Source organism: Pygocentrus nattereri, chromosome 17, assembly GCF_015220715.1.
Source record: "Pygocentrus nattereri isolate fPygNat1 chromosome 17, fPygNat1.pri, whole genome shotgun sequence".
Taxonomy (NCBI): domain Eukaryota; kingdom Metazoa; phylum Chordata; class Actinopteri; order Characiformes; family Serrasalmidae; genus Pygocentrus; species Pygocentrus nattereri.
Window position 1 is genome coordinate 11,699,368 of NC_051227.1, and position 21,664 is coordinate 11,721,031.

Genomic DNA, 21,664 nt, shown 5'->3' on the forward strand with positions numbered 1-21,664 from the left:
TCAGGCTGCTCAGTTCAGTTCAGTTTTATTTTCATGCCTGCCATAAGTGCAAGACTGACAACGCACTAGGCTTTGCTGGTTTTGATGGGGTGTGTGCAATATTCCCAAAGCACAGTAAACTGCCAAGCAGTGCAGCTGTACTAGTACTTACGCAACATTAGAAACGCCTCTAGTGCTTAATATTACTTGACTTTATACTATTCACTATTATTTACTTCTATATATTCCAGCACTTTGGTCAACCGGTGTTGTTCTAAACGTTAAATTATTAATAAAAATAAAATTACTTACTAATAATACAAACAAAACCTTCTTCTCTCTCCTTTTCTTTATTTCTCAATATTTCTTTACTTCTTATTTTCTTTCCTTAAAATTGGAATTCTCCAGTCCACCTTAAATGGCGCCGTAGTCGTTATAACGCCCGAAGCGCTCTAATGGAGCTGGTGCTCCATTTAAGGTGGACCGGAGAGTTAGGGTATACTTTACTCGAGCGTGTTGAGCCTCCGTCCTCTTCTCTCCTCCTCCCTGCAGAGCCTTACTCCGCTTCAGATCCACTCGCTGCTGGACAGAGCTCGCCCCGCCGGAGGCGCAGCGCAGCACGGGGACAGCGAGGGTCCGGCCGCGGAGAGAGGCGAGACTCCAAGCCGCGGCAGAGCCGAGCAGCGCCCGCATACACAGCGCCATGACCGCACACACCGAGCAGGAGGACGCGGAGGATCAGCGAGATTACGCTGTACTCTCTCTCCACCAATCACAGCCCAGCGCCGCGAAGCAGCAGCCAATCACCGTCCTCCTACAGAGGGGCCGTGTGAGTGAGAGCCTATCGGAGGCGAGCGGACCGGAGAGGTCATTTAACGCCTGGAGAAGCTGAATGTCAGTCACGCTGCCAAAATAAAAGTCTAGTCATTGATGATTTTACTCATTCATTTATTTGTTTGTTTGTTTATCATTTTATTGTGTTTCCCTTTGTGTTATTTTAGGTTATATTGCTGCTGTTAATTTACTTATTTTATTAGGTCAGTAGAGACAAGACGGAATACATGTGTGTGAATGAGAGGGAGGCAGGTGGAAAGGTGAAGATGCAAGGAGTAGAGGTCGTAAAGGTGGATGACTTCAAATATCTTGGGTCAACCATCCAGAGCAATGGACAGTGTAGAAAAGAGGTGAGGAAGAGGGTGCAGGCAGGATGGAGTGGGTGGAGACGGGTGTCAGGGCTGATGTGTGAGAGAAGGATAGCAGCAAGAGTGAAAGGGAAGGTTTACAAGACAGTAGTGCGTCCTGCTATGATGTATGGTTTGGAGACTGTGGCTCTGTCTAAAAGACAGGAGGCTGAGCTGGAGGTGGCAGAGATGAAGATGCTGAGATTTTGGTTGGGAGTGACAAGGATGGACAAGATTAGAAATGAACAGATCAGAGGGACAGTGAAGGTGGAGCAGTTAGGAGATAAAGCCAGAGAGGCCAGGTTGAGATGGTTTGGACATGTGTTGAGGAGGAATAGTGGATATATTGGTCAAAGAATGTTGGAGATGGAGCTGCCGGGTAGAAGGAGAAGAGGTAGACCTCAGAGAAGGTTTATGGATGTAGTGAAGGTGGACATGGAGATGGTTGGTGTGAAAGTAGAGGAGGCAATGGATAGGGCAAGATGGAGGCAGATGATCCGCTGTGGCGACCCCTAAAGGGAGCAGCAGATATATATATAAGAAGAAGATTGTGTGTGTATATATATATATATATATATATATATATATATATATATATACACACACACACGTCATGCTGTCAATGTAAAAGTCCTTTCTCTCTCACTATTAACATTTAGCACTTTCTTGGGCCTCAAAGTGACTTTTTTTTTTTTTTTGCAAAAGGGTAAAAGTATTTATGACACCAGCCAAGACCTAAAACCTAAAAAAATGAGATGAATGGCATCCAATATGCTGTACGGACTATTAAACACTATATGATTTCATTCAAATTTTTTTCAACTAAATTAAATGTAAATCTGTTATAAAGAAAAAACAAAATATGAAAGCATAGACGAACAAGACAGTCAGATTTAAATGGATCTGTGGTCTTAATATTCTGTGAATGGCATGAGTGCTGTCCTATGGAAACCGGTTTTCTAAAATTATGACTTAGTATCTCATAATTATGAGTTTGGATTATTATGAGATAGAATTTCATTAGTATGAGAGAGAACCGTGTTTTGTTTAAAAGGGTGCGTCAAAGCAGGAAAACCACTTAAATGTGCAGGACAGTGGGCCTCCAGGACCAGGGATGAGAAACACTGTAATAGAATGTCATAAATATGAGCTCGAGTTTATAAATCGCTTATTTTTAAGCGAGAACTTTTACTTTGACACAATTATTCACTATTGTGATAGGTGCCGAAGTCACAGTGCCTCGGCTCTCGTACCAGCTCGCACCGGCTCCGCTAATTGTTGGGCTAATTTGCGGATTTGGTACGGAGCCCCGCTGGTGACATCCTGTATAAATAAAAATGATGAGTGGCCACGCCTTATTAAGATATGGGAATGGGATCCTAATGTGTGGCCACGACTTAGTAAGGCGTCGGAATGGGATGATTAAGTCGTGGCCATGAGTTAGTAAGGCATGGGAACGAGATCACGGCTTACTAAGTTGTGGCCATGCATCAGGATCTCGTTCCCACGCCTTACTTAGTCGTGGCCACGCATTATTTCGCTGGTGACGACTTGTATAAATAAAAATAATGAGTGGCCACGCCTTGTTAACACGTGGGAACGAGGTCCTAATGCGCGGCCACGACTTAGTAAGGCGTGGGAACGAGACCGCGGCTTACTTAGTCGTGGCCACGCATTAGGATCTCCTTCCCACGTTTCAGTAAGTCGTGGCCACGACTTGATCATCTCATCAGCATTATTTTTTTACTTATGTAGGACGTCACCAGCGGGGCTCCGTAGGATTTGCGCTCCTTGTTTCCGCCTGCAGGGGGCGGCCGAGCGCGGAGCGCTGAGCGGCTCTTCTTCTCCTCCACTCTGCCCGATGCTACGGAGCCGCTAACGGCTAACGCGCTAAAGCGGAAGGAAAAGGACACAAAGGCGCGGATTTAAACGGTCAAAACGCGCTTTTTCCACAAAAACGGGAGTTTGTGAGGAAAACCGGGGAGGAAAGGAGCGACGAGCGCTGTAACACCCACGGAGAATAACCGCAGCAGCGCGGGGCTAACAGTGCTAACGGAGCTAACGGGGCTAACAAGGCTAACGGGGCTAACGGCGCCTTTCCCGCCCGCCGACAGCAACGCGGATCGACCCGCCGTGTAGCGGCGAGTGAGTGCGGCGGAGCGCGGACAGCGCGCTCGCAGCTCGGGCGGAGGAGAGAGGGAGCCGCTCTGCGGAGGCTCCGGGAGGCCGAGCTTTGTCTGCTCAGGTTTATCGGGCTTGTTTACCGGTTTCAGGCTTTTCCTCCAAACTGAACACCGCAGGTTTGCCTGTTCAGCTCAGCCGGTCCGCAGATGTTCTGACATTATAAACTCCCACTAAATCAGCTTTGATTCCTCTGTTAATGACGTTAATTCGGGACTAAATCCCCGCTTTTAACATCACAGACAAGGGTTTTAACCCTCAGATGCATGTAGAGAGCAGAGAACAGGAAGGATTAATCCACCCGAATCTGTTCGGAAAATGTAATTTTTCTTCCCCCCCCCCCTTGCATTTCATGTTAGACCCCATTGCATTTCATGTTAGATCCCATTGCATTTCATGTTAGACCCAGAATACATGAGGAGCTGGTTTAGTTGGTGGGGTTCAACACTGGGGTCAGTTCTAGTGTGAGATGTCTCTGCTTTCCAGTTCTGCTGTTTCCAGTGGTCTGTGGCTCCAACCAGGCTGAGCTCAGGACTTTCATTGTTGTTATTATCATAATTATTATCATCTGTATCTGGAGCTCTGTGTCTGTCCATCTTTCCCTCCAACTCTGAGTTCTGCCCCATTCAGACAGAGATGAACCCCTCCAGCGCCACCTCGCTCTACCTGGCCGCTTGTCGTGCGGCGCTCAGGTGTGACCCTCAACAACCTGAGAGCTTCACTGAGCTCTACGACCTGTTGCCCTTCTTCAGGGACGCGCTGTCCTGCCTGGCCTGCGGTACGCACCTCTGTTTAGTGCCAAACACTCCAGGGGTGTCCAGATATTTTTGGTTTTTCCAGTCTTTAGCATTGGCTTAGGGCTGAAAGACAGACAGGCGGAGGGAAAGTTCACTATTACAGCAAACGTCTTGTGATACGCTGTTACACAGATGCATAAACAGACAAAGAAGTGAAGATATATAATATAATATATAATGCGCATTATGAGAATAAGCAGGTGAACGCGCATAAACACTGGTGCACATCACGTCCAGCGAATGAACCGAGTGACCAAACACTGTAAACAAATACATGTGGTAAACATTGTATATGCACGGGTATATAAACAAGCAGCAGTGCAATATGCTGTATTTATGGATGTAAACAAAGTGGTAGTGCATAATGAAGATTATTTTTAGTGCAGTTACAATGAAATCAGTTCATTTCACGATCATGGACCTAAACAACTTCTATCAAAGTCACGAATAATCTCCCTTCATCTGGGAAGTCAGATTATTTCAAAATGGTCAGCAGAGACCATTACGGTGATACGCCAGCAATCTGTCACCATCGTGAATTAAAATAACTATTATTGCTGGTATTATGTGTTATGTAATATAATGCAGCACAGGAGATGATATATAATGTGAAGGATTATTAACATTCTGTATATGTAGTGTAGTAATGTAAATGCGTATTATTTATAATCATGTTCAATAAAGTGTGCACCCATATTGGCCATTAAGGTCATGTGATTCTGTCAAATGTAAAAAAAAATGTAATTATAAAAATAACAATTGAATTATGGTGAAGTTTAAGATGTTGTTATGACATAATAAAATCTAAATAAAACACCAAAAATGCCATGTGTAAATAATGCTTTAGTAAATAATATAAAAAAATAAATATAAAAATAAGCAAAATCAACTATGTTGTAGTGCATGTCCACAACCTAAAGAAAACTAATAAACGTATGTAAAAATAATAAATAATAATAAATTAGACAAAAATCAGTGAGCTGAGTTTGGACATTTTGGGAGGAATGGAAGAGCGCAAAACAATAGTTGTTTATCTCGATAATTAACCTTAAATTTTGCACTAAAAATAGTGGAAAATGCAGTTTTTACTGTGTTCCTCTTATTTACACTCAAAGTCAACAACAGCTTGGAAACAGACCAAACATCTGCATCCGACTTTGAAATGATGAGTACGTTCCTGTTCTGTTCCTCTTCTAGGTAATCTGCTGCGGGACCCGGTGGCCCCAAGTGCCTCGACCTGCCAGCACTTCTTCTGCAGAGGCTGTGAAGGCGGGACGCTGAGGATGAAGCCGCCATGCGGCTGCTGCAGGAACGCTCAGCAGTTTGAGGAGAACAAGCAGCTGCAGGTTCTGGTGGACTGCTACAGGAGCCTGTGCGAGTATGTGTGGGTGATCACGGCGGCAGAGCAGAGCACCTCGCGGATCAGAGGCTATGTTGAGGTCATGAAGATGCTGGAGGAGGTGCTGGAGGTGAAGCAGGAGCAGGTGGAAGAGAAGATCGTAGAGGTTCCTCAGGAGGCTAAGGAAAGCTCTCAGAGTTTTAAAACGGAGGCGAGTTCTCCGTGCCCGATTTCTGTGAATAAAACTGACCCTGATGCTGGAGTCGATGGCCAGAAGGTTGAAAATGTGTCATCGTCTAAGGACATCAAAACCGAGCTAGAACCATCCAGGCTGATCACGTGTTCTGGTGTGGATCATCATCTTGCTGTGCAGCAGTTCAGCACTGATACTGTTACTATAAACATCTCAAATGGCAATGTCCTCCACGATGGCTGCACCAGTCCTATTCTCCTGAGTGTAGAGGAGGTTCTCAACAGCCTCGAGTCTGAATGTTCCACCAACCAGGCTAAGTCAAAAGTTCCACTAAGCGACAGCAGAAGCAAAAGCTCTGGTGAGGTCCTTCAAGCCTTTCAGGCCACCCCTAGTGGTGCTCTACCACCTGCCCACCCTCAGCAGCCTCAGACGGGCATCACCTGCCAGGCAGCGGCCCACAGGAAGGTCCACCTGAGCCGGAAGCGTTCGCGCTCCGAGAGCGACAGCGAGATGCTCCAGCCTGTGCCCATCGCCTGCTTCACCCAGAAGCCTTCTGTGGCCTCCACGGTGCCTCCGCAGGCAGCGTCCGAGCCCAAAGCTCAGAATCGGGCAGCTGGAGTCCAAAATGGGGTGGTGCTGAAGGTCAGCAGGATGCTGCTGGACTCCACGAAGAACATTCAGAAGAACGCTGAAAGCCTCGGAGCCAAAAAGGTTCCCACTAAGACTAAAATCGGCACCCCCAAGCCCAAACCCAAGCCCAAGGTGTCTGATGGTGCGCTCCCAGGGAACCCCACCAAAGTGGTGTATAAAAAGCCCCCAGAGAAGAAAGGCTGCAAGTGTGGAAGAGCCACGCAGAACCCAAGTGTCCTTACCTGCAGGGGGCAGCGCTGTCCGTGCTATTCGAACCGTAAAGCCTGCCTGGACTGCATCTGCAGGGGCTGCCAGAACTCCTACATGGCCAACGGAGAGAAGAAGCTGGAGGCCTTCGCAGTGCCCGAGAAGGCCCTGGAGCAGACCCGCCTCACCCTGGGCATCAACCTTACCAGCATCTCGGTCATGAGCACCGGAAGTAACCCGGGAGTCCTCAGCCTTTCGGCCAGACCCCAGATGGCCTCCTTCCTCAGCGCCAGCCCAGAGAAGGAGCCCAGCTTTGAAGACCCGCTGGAGATGCGCTTTGACTGTTAGTGGCTGTGATATGATGTCTGTCCTACAGGCGGTGTGAAGACAGGCAACTACAATCCTGCCCTTCAGCTCAGAGCGGTACTTCAGCCAGAAACCTGATCGATCACCCTCACCTCGGATCTATCAGCCAGGACCGCGACCGGAGCTGTGGGGCTAAAGCCAACGAGGCTTTCTGGCCAGGGGTGTACAAACCTCTGTACATGCTTAGCAAAAAGGGTTCTATATGGTACCAAAAAAGGGTTCTTTGGCTTGGGGAACCCTTTTCAATAAGGTTCAGCACACTCTCCATCAATCCAGAGAACCCGTTTCACCACACAGAGAACCCTTTAATCATGTGGTCAAAAAGTATTGGCTTGACAATGCATGAGTACCAAAAGTAAAAGTACACACTTAGCAAAAAAGGGTTCTTTGGCTTGTAACAATAGTGGAACCCTTTTCCATCTACAGCACATTCTCCATCAATCTGAAGAACCCTTTAATCGTGCAGAGAATTCTTTGAGTGTTCATGCTTCTATGCAGAACCATTTTCTTAACTAAAGAGCCCCTTTAAGAACCATCTTTATTTTTTACATTTTTTATCTTTTTTAAAGAGTGTAGATACTTTCGAGTAGTTGTAGGTATTACTTTAATTAACAAGTTCTATGAAGGTTCTGTTAGTTGTTCATAGAACGATATCCACAATAACTGTACAATAAGTAGATAAGATGGTTCTTTAGTTAAGAAAGTGGTTCTATGTAGAACCATGACCAGTTGAGGGATCCTTTGCATAACCGAGTGGTTGGTTGCAGCGTGAACGCGTTCTTCAGGTTGGTGGAGAATTGCTGTAGATGGTTCTAGATTTAGGTTATAGCACCAAATATGTTCCTCTATTGTTACAAACTAAAGAACCTGTTTTTTGAGGGTTTTTTGCTACTGTATAGACCCTTTTTTGCTAAGAGTGTACTTTTGCTACTCGATTACATTCTCAAGTACTTGAATACTTTTTGATACTTTTACTATTTGATAACATTTTACCAGAGAAATGTGAACCTTTACTCATTGTTCATTTGTCTGTCGCTGGTCAGAAAGTGTGTGAGCAGTTAGCCGTGATGCTAATTGGTGGGGTATAAAATTCCATTGCTGGTTAACTACATTAGCCGTGTAGCTTCAGTGCTAACGACACTCCAAGCAGGTCCCTCACCTTGCGGAGGGCGGAGGGTGGAGGGCGGAGGGTGATTTCTGGCTGAACTATCGCTTTAATTGGTATTGTTTGCCAAACACTCTGTGTTCACTCTTATTCTGAACATTTGGTTCTCCAGGTTCTAGCTAATTTGCTGCCGAGGAATCTAACTCTGTTTCTGATTGAGCGGATTTTCCTGGTGATGGGATGTCTAAGTGCTTTGGAAAAGCCCAATATTGTGATAAAATCCTCCAGCAGGTTTAAGCTGAGATATACTGCCCTTTGTTTTTATTTCTTTATTTTGTTCTCAAAATAATCAGTTGTCCTTGTGTTTTAATGATGGTGACCAAGCTTTGGGAAGGTCGGCGCCGCAGGTCGGGCTCAGTCCGAAGGTTCTGTTGGTGAATAAACGCGTTCGTGTTTCCTGGGCATGGATTAAGCCCAGGTTCTAGATGAAACGTCGGCGTCGGTGTTGAGGTGCGGTTGGAGACTGGGTATTAATCCGGGTTTAGGTCTAATCTGGGTCTGGGAAGGGGCTCCTGATGTCTGTCAGATGATGATTTGAGGTCGGAAGCTGAAAGCGAGTCTCTGACTGGTTTAAACAGGTTTAGCTGCGGCTGATTTTCCCTCAGTGGTGATGAAAACGGAGCATATAATCCTGCAAGGCCGGTTCTGTTAAGCTTTATGGGCCTTTTCTCTTATAGTAGTGGTTCACTCTGTTTAACTAATGTTCAGATTATTCCCATTAAAACACAAACTGCTGAGTTTTCTGAGACTGAACTTTGATATTACTGGAATAAAGCGGAATGTAAGGGGTTTAAATGGAAGCAGCCTTTAAATCCTGCTGATTATCCGACATATAACACATTTTCTAGTGTTATAGTTATTAGATGTCCATCATCAGCGTTATACCTCCTCAGATTATAAGCTAATGTCCCTCACGTTCCCATCGTGAGTGTCCGCGTGGTCATCCTCACTGCCCGGCCGGTCACCGTGCTTGAACGTAGGAGAGCTTTGTTCTGTGGCGAATGTTTCTACGATGCTGTTATTTTATTTTTTTAAAGAAATACGGCGAGGATCAGTCGAAGAGAGGGTGGCTTCTGTCTGCTTTTATTTTTCCCTATTAACCCATTAATGCCCACAGCAGCTAAAGGTCAGTTCCACCAACATTTCCAGAATTTCTGTGTAGTTAAATACTTAAACCTGATGTTTTAGCCTTAAACTCCATTCATGGTGGAGGGATACATAATATACAGGGCGCTGTGCGGCAAAATAGTCCCCAGAGAAAACGTATTATTCCAAATTTTCCAGTATTTTCCATCAATATTCCATATAAACCCAGAAGACTCGTGTAGGTTTTCTGGTGGTTCTGGATGGTAAATAAAATGTCTATATCTGGCGACGCCTGGTTCCCATCACCACCACTGTAAAGACGTCTGAACCATTTCACACAAACCGCTCTGAACCTCTCTGATTACACCTCACACACTGAACTATGGGGGGAAATTTTGGAAAAGCAGTGGTATTCCCTTTAAGTAGGTTCCTGGAAAGGTTGAATGTCTGTGTTCTCTGAGCTCTAAGCTCGAATCTGACAAAATAGTCAAATCTATGTGGCTAAAAAGTGAGTTTTTAGTCACTTAATCTCTCAAAAGAAAATCTAAATGTTATTGTAAATAAAAGTGAAATGGATGTGATCAGACTAGCTCAGTGTTCCAGATCCTGCTAGATGTTCACCCAGAGCAGAGCTCCAGTCTGGACAGGTTCTGTGGTGTGGCCTTTCTTTACAGTGTATTTGAGTAGCTGTAGTAATTGCTGCCACTAGGGGGGTTTAGCCACTCATCACTCCTGCCTATCCGCTTGGCGTTAATGGGTTAATTAACTGTTTAATGGGTTGATTAACTGTTTAATGGGTTAATTAATGGAGCTGTTTCTGTTTTTCTCGATCACTGGCCGTGTTTCAGTTTGTTCTCTGGTCGTCGTCCTGTTTGTGTTTTAGATTAAATTCTCTCTGTTACGCTCTGGGCAGTTCGGTTACGTTTCCTCTTCATCCTCTTCATCCTCACGTCTCCTTCAGACACTGTCTCTAGGGCTTCGACCAGTGCGTGGACTCCTCTGTTGGTAAGTTTAGGCCGGTGCGCTGTGTAGGATGGTAGTGTCCCTCTGTTCCGTTGTTTTCTTGGCTGTTACTTGAAGATTTTTAGTTTCTTGATTTTGAATTTCTGGGGAACCTTTATTCACTGCCACCTTTAAATAATGAAAACGATGGAATGCTACAAAAATAAATTATAGTTTTTTATTTCTTGTTTTTCAGCCGTTTGTCTGGGTCTGTTTCTCCTGTCAGTATCAATTCTTCATAGACGCAGTTACTCACCAACACCACTAGAGGGCAGGACTCGCTATTGATTGGTAGAACTGTTGCACAAAAATCAGTATTTCAGGATCAGTTTTGAGCTTTTTGGTCATTTTATTTGGGATTCAGTAGTTATTTCCAAAGTTTGGATCCACCACAGAGATGTTGCTACATCTGGATAAATTTATTATTCAGATAATAAATAATCTATTAATGTGTTACAGACGCGTTTCACTGTGTTCCCATGAAATCATTTACACTGAAAGACTGTCGTATAGATGACCCTGCAGTCCATGATGACCGCTGTTACTCGAGTGTGGGAAAGCGTTCTTAACCCACCTTGTGCTTCCACTCACTGGACACTTTATTAGAAACACCCACCTTGTGCTTCCACTCATTGGACACTTTATTAGAAACACCCACCTTGTGCTTCCACTCACTGGACACTTTATTAGAAACACCCACCTTGTGCTTCCACTCACTGGACACTTTATTAGAAACACCCACCTTGTTCTCCCACTCACTGGACACTTTTTTAGAAACACCCACCTTGTGCTTCCACTAACTGGCCACTTTATTAGAAACACCCACCTTGTGCTTCCACTGACTGGCCACTTTATTAGAAACACCCACCTTGTGCTCCCGCTCACTGGCCACTTTATTAGAAACACCTACCTTGTGCTCCCGCTCACTGGACACTTTATTAGAAACACCCACCTTGTGCTCCCGCTCACTGGACACTTTATTAGAAACACCCACCTTGTGCTCCCGCTCACTGGACACTTTATTAGAAACACCCACCTTGTGCTCCCGCTCACTGGACACTTTATTAGAAACACCCACCTTGTGCTCCCACTCATTGGCCACTTTATTAGAAACACCACGTTGTGCTCCCACTCACTGGCCACTTTATTAGAAACACCCACCTTGTGCTCCCACTCACTGGCCACTTTATTAGAAACACCCACCTTGTGCTCCCATTCACTGGCCACTTTATTACAAACACCCACCTTGTGCTCCAATTCACTGGCCACTTTATTAGAAACACCCACTATGTGCTTCCACTCACTGGCCACTTTATTAGAAACACCCACTATGTGCTTCCACTCACTGGCCTCTTTATTAGAAACACCAATTTTGAAGGATCTGGAAAGTCGGGATCAGTTCCAGGTCAGCTGTGTTGAAGGCCAGAGAAGGGAGGAGAAGTTTCAGGTCCCTCAGAGACTCTAGGCTGTGGTCAGTAGGTGAGAGAACAAGCCGCTCTGTCTGGACTGCATGTTCTCCCTACAGGAGCGTGTCATTAACCCTTAGAGACGTCCAGAAGCACCCAGAGTTCACTGGGCAGAAGGTGAAGTTCTGGTAGCGAAGGGGCCGGTCCTGACGGTAGTACTGGCAGTAATAAGGCGCCGCCACGTTCTGAACGGAGTGGTGAGATTGTGGACCGTTTCTCTCCTGAACACACATCACTCCGCTGAACTGGTTGAGAGTCAGAGCTGAAATTCATGATCTGGACTTTAGACTAAATTTTATCACCACCAAAACAACCATAACTACCAAACTGAACCAAATGTGTCAGTCATGACTGGTACCACTTTAGAATAAGACTACCCTTATAAAGCGTTTATAAACGCTTCATTAATGGTTATTAATTAGGCAATAAGCACCTTAAAAATCACTAAATCGGCAGTTATAATGCAAAAAAAGGCAACAGTGATCTGTTATTTGCCTAATAGTGAACCCACATTCATTCATATGCACTTAAAAATGCTGGTTCTTCAAGGGTTCTTTAGTAAAGCAAAGGGTTCTATATAGAACCATGAACACTCAAAGTACCTGCTGCATGATTACAGGATGTTTTGCATCATGAAACAGTTCATCAGATGTGCTGTAAAGGGTTCTATATAGAACCTCATATAGAAATGTTTTATGTTGGGCTTCTTATAATAGAAGAACCCTTTTGGTGCCTTTTGCAAAAAGGTCACATTCTCCATCAATCTGAAGAACCATTTCATGATGCAAAGAACACTTGAATCATGAAAAGGGTTCTTTAAGTGTTAATGGTTCTATATAGAACCATTTTCTTTACTAAAGAACCCGCACAACGTGGGTGTTCCTAATAAAGTGTCCATGAGTTCAAATGTTCCCGTTACGCCCTGAAACCCTGAGGATGGAACCGCGTCTGAGGTGAGAACACAGAAAACAAACCAGCGGCTCCGCGGTTTCCACCTTTATTGTCAGTGATATTTCATCAGGAAACCTGTTTACAGAGAAATGCTGTGGAGTAAAAACTGCAGACGTGTCAGTAAAACAGTGTTTATATATAACGATTCACCAAAACGATGGTCTGTGAAACACAAATGGATCAGAACACCAGTCCAGAGAAACAGCACCAGCGCACACGATTTCTATTAACCTTCTACAGGACGTCAGACGTAGGTTTACGTACAAAAGGTCATAATTCGTTTCTACTTGATGATTTTCAGCCTCCCTTTATCCCTCAGTTAAACAGGCTGTTACTGTGCCTTTAAGACTGATATATGTAAATGAGCTGTTCTGATTGGCTGTCCTATATTGTGCCCAAACTGAAACAATCCTTATAACTTCAGTGTGAATGGGAGGAGCTAAACTGCTGTAGGCTGAATGGGTGGGGTTACTCAGCTGTAGGCTGAATGGGTGGAGCTAAACTATTGTATCTGAATGGGTGGAGCTAATTTGCGGTAGGATGAATGGGCGGGCCTAATCTGCTGTAGGATGAACGTGCAGAGCTAATCTGCTGTAGGATGAATGTGCAGAGCTAATCTGCTGTAGGCCGAGCGGGCGGGATTACTCTGCTGTAAGCCGAGACCACCTGCAGTGGGGAATGAATGGAATGTTTTAATTCTCGATAGAAATCTTCATGATTTTATGACCCTTTAATATAAAACACCGTACAGGTGGCGCTTTAAGTCTGATTAAGGCGTTTTACTCCTTACAGCTTTAATATCAAACACACCTGCTTTAATTAATGGAACCAGCACATTTCAGTTAATAACAATAAGTTCACTGTAATTAATGCAGCAGACCTGCAGCGAGACGGTCTGTACGACCACACAGAGCGACTCATTCTTCCAGCGGCGGCAGTCTAAGCGTTTAATTAAAGGATAATCAGTTTTAACTGAGTAATTACTGAGTCTTCAGCTCAAGAAGACAATATTGTGAATAATACTCAAAACACAGAAACTCATTTTAATACATTCTGAACATTAATACATCCATGGTGTCCTGACGGAACGGCGCTCCGCCTCTTCTGCAGCGTGAAGATATGAAGGCAGTGTTTCTGAATCCCTACCCAGCATGCCCTCTCCAGGCTCCGCCCACCCACATGTTCTACTGTAGCTGCTGCACGTTGGCAGGAATCATGAAAATCCCAGTACAGAGTGGGAAACTCAAAATTCTGAGACCAGACTGAAATTCTGGGATTTTTTACACCTGGAAGTAAAAAAAATTATTAAAAATTTTAAATCAAAGAAAAATTCTGAGAAGTGAGAAGCAGAAGTATTAAAGATTCCACACCATCTCTGGGTCTCTATTCAAACGCAGTCAGGTTAGTAACATTGCTACTGAGGACAGTCGCGTCAGCCGTGCTACAGCAGCGCTAACACAGCTGGCTAGCAACGTCAGCACATCTCTTAGAGAAGCTCTGCCTGAGCTGCAGCCGACAGTGGACGCTACGCTAAAGCTCAGCTTGGCTAAACAGCCAAGTACCTGTCGCCATGCTACAGCAGCGGGTGGAGCTGACTATGATGCTAACTTAGCTAGCTAGCAATGCTACACCGTTAGGTGGAGTGGGTTTTTGTGGGTGGAGCCTGGAGAGGTTCATTAGCTGAACAGCTGATTGGTTCAGGTGTTCTAGAGCAATGAAAACCTCGTAGCTTCACTTCACAAGAGAAGGAAAAGTGTCTGACTGCTGTCGTGTGTGAGTGGAATGCGGTTTTATTCCCAGTAAATCTGGATCATTTCTGTGAGTCCGATCATGTTTTCAGGAGTTACGAGATTCTGACCCGACAGCAGTGATTAACTAAAGATGATCCCGCAGCCAGGCGATGTAGTCGTCCACCGCCCGGATGCCGACAGCGAAGTACGACGGCCAGAAGGCGAAACTGACGCAGCCATGGAAACCGTCTTCGTAGTGTCGGCTGGTGACGGAGACGCCGGCCTGCTGCAGCCTACGGACGTACATCAGCCCGTCGTCCCTCAGCACGTCATGCTCACCGGTCATGATGTAGGCGCGAGGAGCCGACCTCAGCGCCTCCAGATCGGCCAGCAGAGGAGCCGCTCGGACGTCCAGCAGGCCAGGAACCCTCTGCAAGATCCCTGGAGAACCGGTGGCTGGAATCACAGGCTTGTAGTGTTTCGTCACGTCTTTGGGCAGAACTCTGGTCCAGTCAAGTTTGGCTCGGTGCGGGTCGGCGAGCTCCTGGTCGTGCGCTGTGTGGTTGTTCAGCAGAAGCAAGTGAACGAGCTCAGGATCTGCGCCCAGGTACTCCAGCCAGTAGTGAGCCATCAGCTCGCGGTACAGGATAGGAATCTTCTGGTTCTGCTGGTACGAAGCCGTGTTGAAGTCCAGAGCCTGTAGAACTGGGTAGATCAAAACCTGGAGCTTGAACTTTCCAGCAGTGCTGTTGTCTCGGCCGATCTGGAGATGAAGTACGATAGATGTTAGTAAAAACATAAAATTCACTAAAAAGTGAATACAAATTTCAAACATCAGGGTTTTAACTAATGTACTCGTACAGTGTCGGGAATCAGGCGTTACCATGGCTACAATGGAAATATCATTTTCTTTCACGTTTTTCCTTTAACCCATAATCATCTTTCTATTTTTCTATCTTTGGATGACCAGGCATCTCTGATCAGGGGCCGCCCTGAAACGAGTGAGATGGAGAGGTTTCACCCGTTTCCTGCTCTTATTCTCCAGGGGATGTTCTGGCTTGTCTATCTGATTTTTCCTGACCAAATCATAAGGCAAATTATTCAGTAACTGCTTGAAATAAATGTATTTATTTATTTACTGTAAAAGCTCCTCAAATTAACAGAACATGTGTTTTATGATCTACACCACTGTGAACAGTTCTGACTGGGTAAGTTTATCTAGAACAGAGAACCGCTCTGAACCACTGTTTACATCTTGACCAGTTAATTATGCTGAAGACTTTGCAGTTTCACTTAACATTTAATAACTGGGTTTAATCTTCTATTACTTCTAAATAACATTAGCCCTGTAAAGCCCAGGCAGCACCAAATGTCTGGCTGACTGACTGTATTTGATCCCGTCTCTTTGACAGACGTGATTCGAGACTGAGCTGACCGGGTCAGTGCTGACCTGCTGGGCGACTGCAGCTGCGAGGTTCCCCCCTGCGCTGTCTCCACACACGGCCACGCGCTGAGGATCCACAGAGTACAGCTGCAGAACCTCCGACTGCAGGAAGAACCTGGAGGCCTGCAGACAGTCCTCAAACTGCACTGGGAAACGCACATCTGGAGCCATCCGGTAACTACAGTGAGGGAAAAAACCCGGAAAAACACTGACCTGATCGCAATTATTTATGCTGACCACAGTTATTACCTTTCATAATCATACTTTTACATCAAAAAATACAATCAGGCACTTTTACCAGTTGGTTTTTAATGTAAATATAGGGAAATAAAAGGTTGTGGCTGGTTCTGTGTCACCTGTAGAGGGCAGCAGTGAGTAATGGCTCCATCATCTGTTTGGAGCCACACTGTAATTTAACTGAAGTGGCTAATCCGCTAATTTAGGCCTGCGCCGTGATACGACTGACCACAGACGACACAATCAGACTCCTCTCAGTTATTCACAGCAGGAATGCCACAGCAGGGAGGAGCCTATTCAGTACGTTAAACACTCTGAAATGCATTGTGGGAAAACACGCACTCCACCGTCACCACCACCGCCTTCAGCTCAGACGCCATCTTCTTGCACAGCAGGTCGTACGAGCCCAGCTCTGACAAACACAACACACATCAATTACACACTCCACGCTCAAATTACACACTCCACCAAATACATTATGTAAACATATGGCCAGGAAAAATCACGTTTACGTGTTTTTTTGTTTTGTAAACATAACGCAGATCGGATGTTTATGAGTGACCATATGTGGTCTGTACAGTCAGACTGAAGCTGCAGTCCAAATTGGTTGCTATAGTAACGACCCACAAGTGCATAAACCTAACAATGATGAGTCGCCATCAGTACAACTGCCCTACTTTTCACTGTAGTTGAAACATGCAGACTGACCTGCTGACAGATTACAGACTGGACAGTGATATTCAGAGACTTTTATCCTTTAATGAAGCAGCCATGGGTGGAGCTAAACCGCTGTAGGCGGAGTGGGTGGGGCTAAACCGCTGTAGGCAAAATGGCAGAGATACAATGCTGTAGGAAAAATAGGTGGGGCTAAACCGCTGTAGGCGGAATGGGTGGGGCTAAACCGCTGTAGCTGAATGGCGGAGATACACTGCTATAGCTGAATGGGTGGGGCTAAACCACTGTAGCTGAATGGGTGGGGCTAAACCGCTATAGCTGAATGGGTGGGGCTAAACCACTGTAGCTGAATGGGTGGGGCTAAACCGCTGTAGCTGAATGGTGGAGCTAAACAGCTGTACCTGAATGGGTGGGGCTAAACAGCTGTACCTGAATGGGTGGGGCTAAACCGCTGTAGCTGAATGGTGGAGCTAAACAGCTGTACCTGAATGGGTGGGGCTAAACCGCTGTAGCTGAATTGTGGAGCTAAACAGCTGTACCTGAATGGGTGGAGCTAAACAGCTGTACCTGAATGGGTGGGGCTAAACAGCTGTACCTGAATGGGTGGGGCTAAACTGCTGTAGCTGAATGGGTGGGGCTAAACCGCTGTAGATGAATGGTGGAGCTAAACTGCTGTAGCTGAATGGGTGGGGCTAAACTGCTGTAGCTGAATGGGTGGGGCTAAACTGCTGTAGCCGAGTAGGTGGAGCTAGTCTGCTAGTTTTTCTTTAACACTGACAGCATGTAATGTACATTCATTAACAAATTCAGATATTCTGCTTACTTGGAGCCCCGAGTGACCACCCTCCTCCATGGAAGAACACTACTGCCCCCCTCAGGCCGTCCTGTGTGTTTACACTGGGCTGATAAACGCGTACCTGAACCCCACTGAACTCCGTGTCCTCCGTCTGAATGTGTTCATAGTCCAGAGGAACCAAACTCTCAAACCCGGTCACTACGGTGTTTATCAGCCGGATATGATGGACCAAACCCAGAGACTGCCCGATATCAGCCTGGAAAAGGAAAACTGACTGATATCGCCCTCAAAAAGAAACAGAGACTGACCGATATCGCCCTCAAAAAGGAAAGCAGAGTGTAAACGACAGTAAATTAGTCTTTATGCCAACATTCGCTCTACTGTATGACAGTAAAGCCCCCGCTGTCTCCCAGCAGTGTGACCCTTCACCAGACACCCTTCACATACAAAGCCCACCTTATTAATAATAACACTTTAAATGTAACAGCGCAATTGGACAGATTTAATATGCATATGTTTAACGTCCAATCCTCATGGTTCCCCACCGCCGTTTACCCTGCAGGCTCCTCCCTGCTCCCCACCTACAAAAGCACGCAGCGGTCATTCAGCTTATGTGTACAGTTTAATAGCGAGTATGATGACCGGGTGGGATGGGGGTCCCCGATCAGACAATATGATGTGTATTGTGATATTTTTAGACACATTAAGAGGCTGGAATGTACAGGGCACTCCAGCAAAGCATTATGGGCTGGTGGCCAATCAGCTGCCTGTTGCTATGGTGACTGTGTAAACCACGGAGTTCACCTTCACGACTCTGAGTCTGTCCGAGTTATTATGACTGCTTCTACAGTTTTGATTCTCAGACACAGAACAGTAGCTCCAGCCGGCCGAGTGCACACAGCCTGGACGCTGCCAACCAGGTCAAAGATCACCAGCACTGAGTCAACAGGGGCGTTACTCCAGAGTTCTGGCGGAATGAAACATCTATTTGTTTCACATGTTTAAGATTATTAATAATAAATTATAACAAATAACAGCTTTAATAATGAAGGATGACCTCAATTATAACCGACAACAGACACTTCTGGGTGTTTACTAGCAGTGAGGTTAAACATGATTAATAATACACTTCATTAATTAAACAACAACAACAACTCAACACTAGTAACCATAAGCCTAATAAACCCTAATTATAAAAGAATTCATGATTAGGTTAATTGCTCAATAAATCAAAAAGAAGTAGTAATAATAATAATAATAATAATAATAATAATAATAATAATAATAATAATTCACAGAATGGAAATCACCAATAAGGTCAATTAAACATAATTAATAATACCAGCCGTAATACTGAAGCATAGTGTACAGTAACTGTGTACAGACAGGCCTCATTGACTAATTGGAGTTAATTGAATATGATTAACTATAAGTTTAATCACGTGACCTTAATACTAACCAAAGACTGTTTATAGCTCAGTTAGATCACTAGGCTGAACCTCATTAATCATGATTTAATTAATATGAACTGAACTGCCTCATGAGGTTAATTAAGTACAATGAGAACAGAGGTTAATTAGTGACCGGATTAACGGAGAGTCCTTAATGAACCCGAGGTCAACCTGAACGTCATTCCCAGGCTGATGGGATGAACGAGGCTCAGCAGGAGGGCTCATCAGAAGTCACTGGGGTCATTAAAGCCCCTCCATAGGAGGGCAAACAGAGCCTAACCAGCCCGGCACTGCTTGGCTGGAATTAACAATAACGCGGCTAATTAACTGCGCGTGTGGTCACCTGTGTCCTCCTCCGGCCTGCTGATCTAATTATGAGTAATTAGCAGCGCGGGTCAATGGGGGCGATGCTGTGGGTCACGTGAGCCTTTACTTTCCGCATCATATCGCCTTCTACACCGCAGCAGCGCCACCCGTGAGCCGCAGAGGTCAGAGGTCAGTGTTCTTACCGCCTGTGAGACCCCCCTGAAGGCAGCGGCGACCACCATGAGTTTGAGGGGCTCTGAGAGCGCGGAGGGCAGCGGCAGGTACAGCAGATAGGCCGCGCTCAGAGCCGAGCACACGCTCCACACACACAGCAGCTTCGCACACGCTCCTCTTCTTCCTCCGCCTCCGCCTCCGCGGCGCGGCTCCGAGCGCGCTGCCATCGCGAGCTCACTCTGAACTCCAAACAATCAGCTCCCAAACGCTTTATTCACCGGCACCGCGGCCGGCAGCCAATCACAGCGCAGCAGCCGAGCATCCTGGGAAACTGAGGTTTTAGATGTAGTTCAGTACAACAGGCTTTTACACAGCTGTGATTAATAACAACAACAGTGCGCTTTATTACTGTCCTTTATAACTAACACAGACAGACAGAGAGACAGACAGACAGACACAGAGAGAGAGAGACAGATAGATAGACAAACAGAAAAACAGACAAATAGATAAATAGAAAGACAGACAGACAGACAAAAAGAAAGGCAGACAGACAGACAAAGACAGACAGATAGATAAATAGAAAGACAGACAGATAGACAGACAAACAGAAAGACAGAAAGATAGACAGACAGACAGATAGCTAAATAGAAAGACAGACAGATAGATAAATAGAAAGACAGACAGACAGACAAAAAGAAAGACAGACAGACAAAGACAGACAGATAGACAGACAAAAAGAAAGACAGACAGACAAACAAAGACAGATAGATAAATAGAAAGACAGACAGATAGACAGACAGACAGAAAGATAGACAGACAGATAGCTAAATAGAAAGACAGACAGATAGATAAATAGAAAGACAGACAGACAAACAGAAAGACAGACAGATAGACAGACAAACAGAAAGACAGAAAGATAGACAGACATGAATAGAAAGACAGACAGATAGACAGACAGACAGATAAATAAATATAAAGAGCAGACAGATAGATAAATTGACAAATAGAAAGACAGACAGATAGACAGACAGACAGACAAGAGGAAGATAGACAGATAAATAAATAGAAAAAGGACAGACAGACAGACAAAGACAGACAGATAGATAAATAGAAAGACAGACAGACAGACAAGAGAAAGACAGACAGATAAATACATAGAAAAAAGACAGACAGACAAACAGAAAGACAGACAGATAGACAGACAAAAAGAAAGACAGACAGACATGAATAGAAACACAGACAGACAGACAAAAAGAAACAGATACATAAATAGAAAGACAGACAGACAGACAGACAAACAGAAAGGCAGACAGATAGATAAATAGAAAGACAGACAGATAGACAGACAGACAGACAGATAAATGAATATAAAGACAGATAGATAGACAGACAGACAGACAGACAACAGAAAGACAGACAGATAGATAAATAGAAAGGCAGACAGATAGACAGACAGACAGACAGACAAGAGGAAGATAGATAAATAAATAGAAAAAAGACAGACAGACAGACAGACAAAGACAGACAGATAGATAAATAGAAAGACAGACAGAGACAGACAGACAGATAAATAAATAGAAAAAAGACAGACAAATAGATAAATGGAAAGACATAGATAAATAGAAAGACAGACAGATAGATAAATAGAAAGACAGACAGACAGACAGACAGACAGACAGGCAAAAAGAAAGACAGACAGACATGAATAGAAAGACAGACAGACAGACAGACAGACAGACAGATAAATAAATATAAAGAGCAGACAGACAGATAGACAGATGAACAGAAAGACACAGTCAGACAAAATGAAACACAGATACATAAATAGAAAGACAGACAGATAGACAGACAGACAGATAAATAAATATAAAGAGCAGACAGACAGATAGACAGACAAACAGAAAGACAGACAGATAGATAAATAGAAAGACAGACAGATAGACAGACAGACAGACAACAGAAAGACAGATAGATAAATAGAAAGGCAGACAGATAGACAGACAGACAGACAAGAGGAAGATAAATAAATAGAAAAAAGACAGATAGACAGACAGAAAAAGACAGACAGACAGATAGATAAATAGAAAGACAGACAGAGACAGACAGACAGAGAAGAGAAAGACAGACAGATAAATAAATAGAAAAAGACAGATAGACAGAAAAAGACAGACAGACAGATAGATAAATAGAAAGACAGACAGAGACAGACAGACAGACAAGAGAAAGACAGACAGATAAATAAATAGAAAAAGACAGATAGACAGAAAAAGACAGACAGACAGATAGATAAATAGAAAGACAGACAGAT

The 21,664-nt window shown here is 44.7% G+C and overlaps 3 protein-coding genes across 5 annotated transcripts in view; 1 reads left to right on the forward strand and 2 right to left on the reverse strand.

Annotated features, from left to right (window-relative positions):
* The window catches only part of pccb (propionyl-CoA carboxylase subunit beta), a 13,401-nt gene extending 12,685 nt beyond the window's left edge, over nt 1–716 (reverse strand). Inside the window, exon 1 of the mRNA XM_017724395.2 lies at nt 487–716. Within this exon, the coding sequence (XP_017579884.1) occupies nt 487–684 (198 nt within the window). The 5' untranslated portion in view covers nt 685–716. The remainder of the gene's footprint in view (nt 1–486) is intronic.
* A 2,246-nt stretch (nt 717–2,962) lies between these two features.
* Nucleotides 2,963–8,776, forward strand: msl2a (MSL complex subunit 2a). Of its 2 annotated transcripts, XM_037546385.1 has the most exons (3): nt 2,963–3,405; nt 3,972–4,119; nt 5,336–8,776. In XM_037546385.1, the coding sequence occupies exons 2-3, from the start codon at nt 3,978–3,980 to the stop codon at nt 6,853–6,855; spliced, it is 1,662 nt and encodes a 553-aa protein (XP_037402282.1). In that variant the 5' UTR covers nt 2,963–3,405; nt 3,972–3,977; the 3' UTR covers nt 6,856–8,776. The 2 variants fall into 2 exon arrangements, with proteins under 2 accessions (XP_037402282.1, XP_017579883.2); XM_017724394.2 differs by having other exon boundaries at nt 2,964–4,119.
* Nucleotides 8,777–13,246: 4,470 nt separating this feature from the next.
* nceh1a (neutral cholesterol ester hydrolase 1a) lies at nt 13,247–19,588 on the reverse strand. Of its 2 annotated transcripts, XM_017724396.1 has the most exons (5): nt 19,386–19,588; nt 17,453–17,681; nt 16,297–16,366; nt 15,724–15,895; nt 13,247–15,036 (listed from the first exon to the last, which is right to left on the reverse strand). In XM_017724396.1, exons 1-5 carry the CDS (start codon nt 19,581–19,583, stop codon nt 14,419–14,421), a joined length of 1,287 nt encoding a protein of 428 aa, XP_017579885.1. In that variant the 5' UTR covers nt 19,584–19,588; the 3' UTR covers nt 13,247–14,418. The 2 variants fall into 2 exon arrangements, with proteins under 2 accessions (XP_017579885.1, XP_037402283.1); XM_037546386.1 differs by lacking the exon at nt 19,386–19,588 and having other exon boundaries at nt 17,547–17,680.
* Between the last annotated feature and the right edge of the window lie 2,076 nt (nt 19,589–21,664).

Excerpts from the sequence above, each read along its gene's own strand:
- msl2a (XM_037546385.1), top strand. The coding sequence starts at position 3,978 with ATGAACCCCTCCAGCGCCACCTCGCTCTACCTGGCCGCTTGTCGTGCG. Across the intron at positions 4,120-5,335 it reads GCTGTCCTGCCTGGCCTGCG|GTAATCTGCTGCGGGACCCG; the intron begins GTACGCACCTCT and ends TTCCTCTTCTAG.
- nceh1a (XM_017724396.1), bottom strand. The coding sequence starts at position 19,583 with ATGGCAGCGCGCTCGGAGCCGCGCCGCGGAGGCGGAGGCGGAGGAAGA. Across the intron at positions 16,367-17,452 it reads GTGGTCACTCGGGGCTCCAA|AGCTGGGCTCGTACGACCTG; the intron begins GTAAGCAGAATA and ends TGTGTTTGTCAG. Across the intron at positions 15,896-16,296 it reads GCGGTGGTGGTGACGGTGGA|TTACCGGATGGCTCCAGATG; the intron begins GTGCGTGTTTTC and ends CCCTCACTGTAG.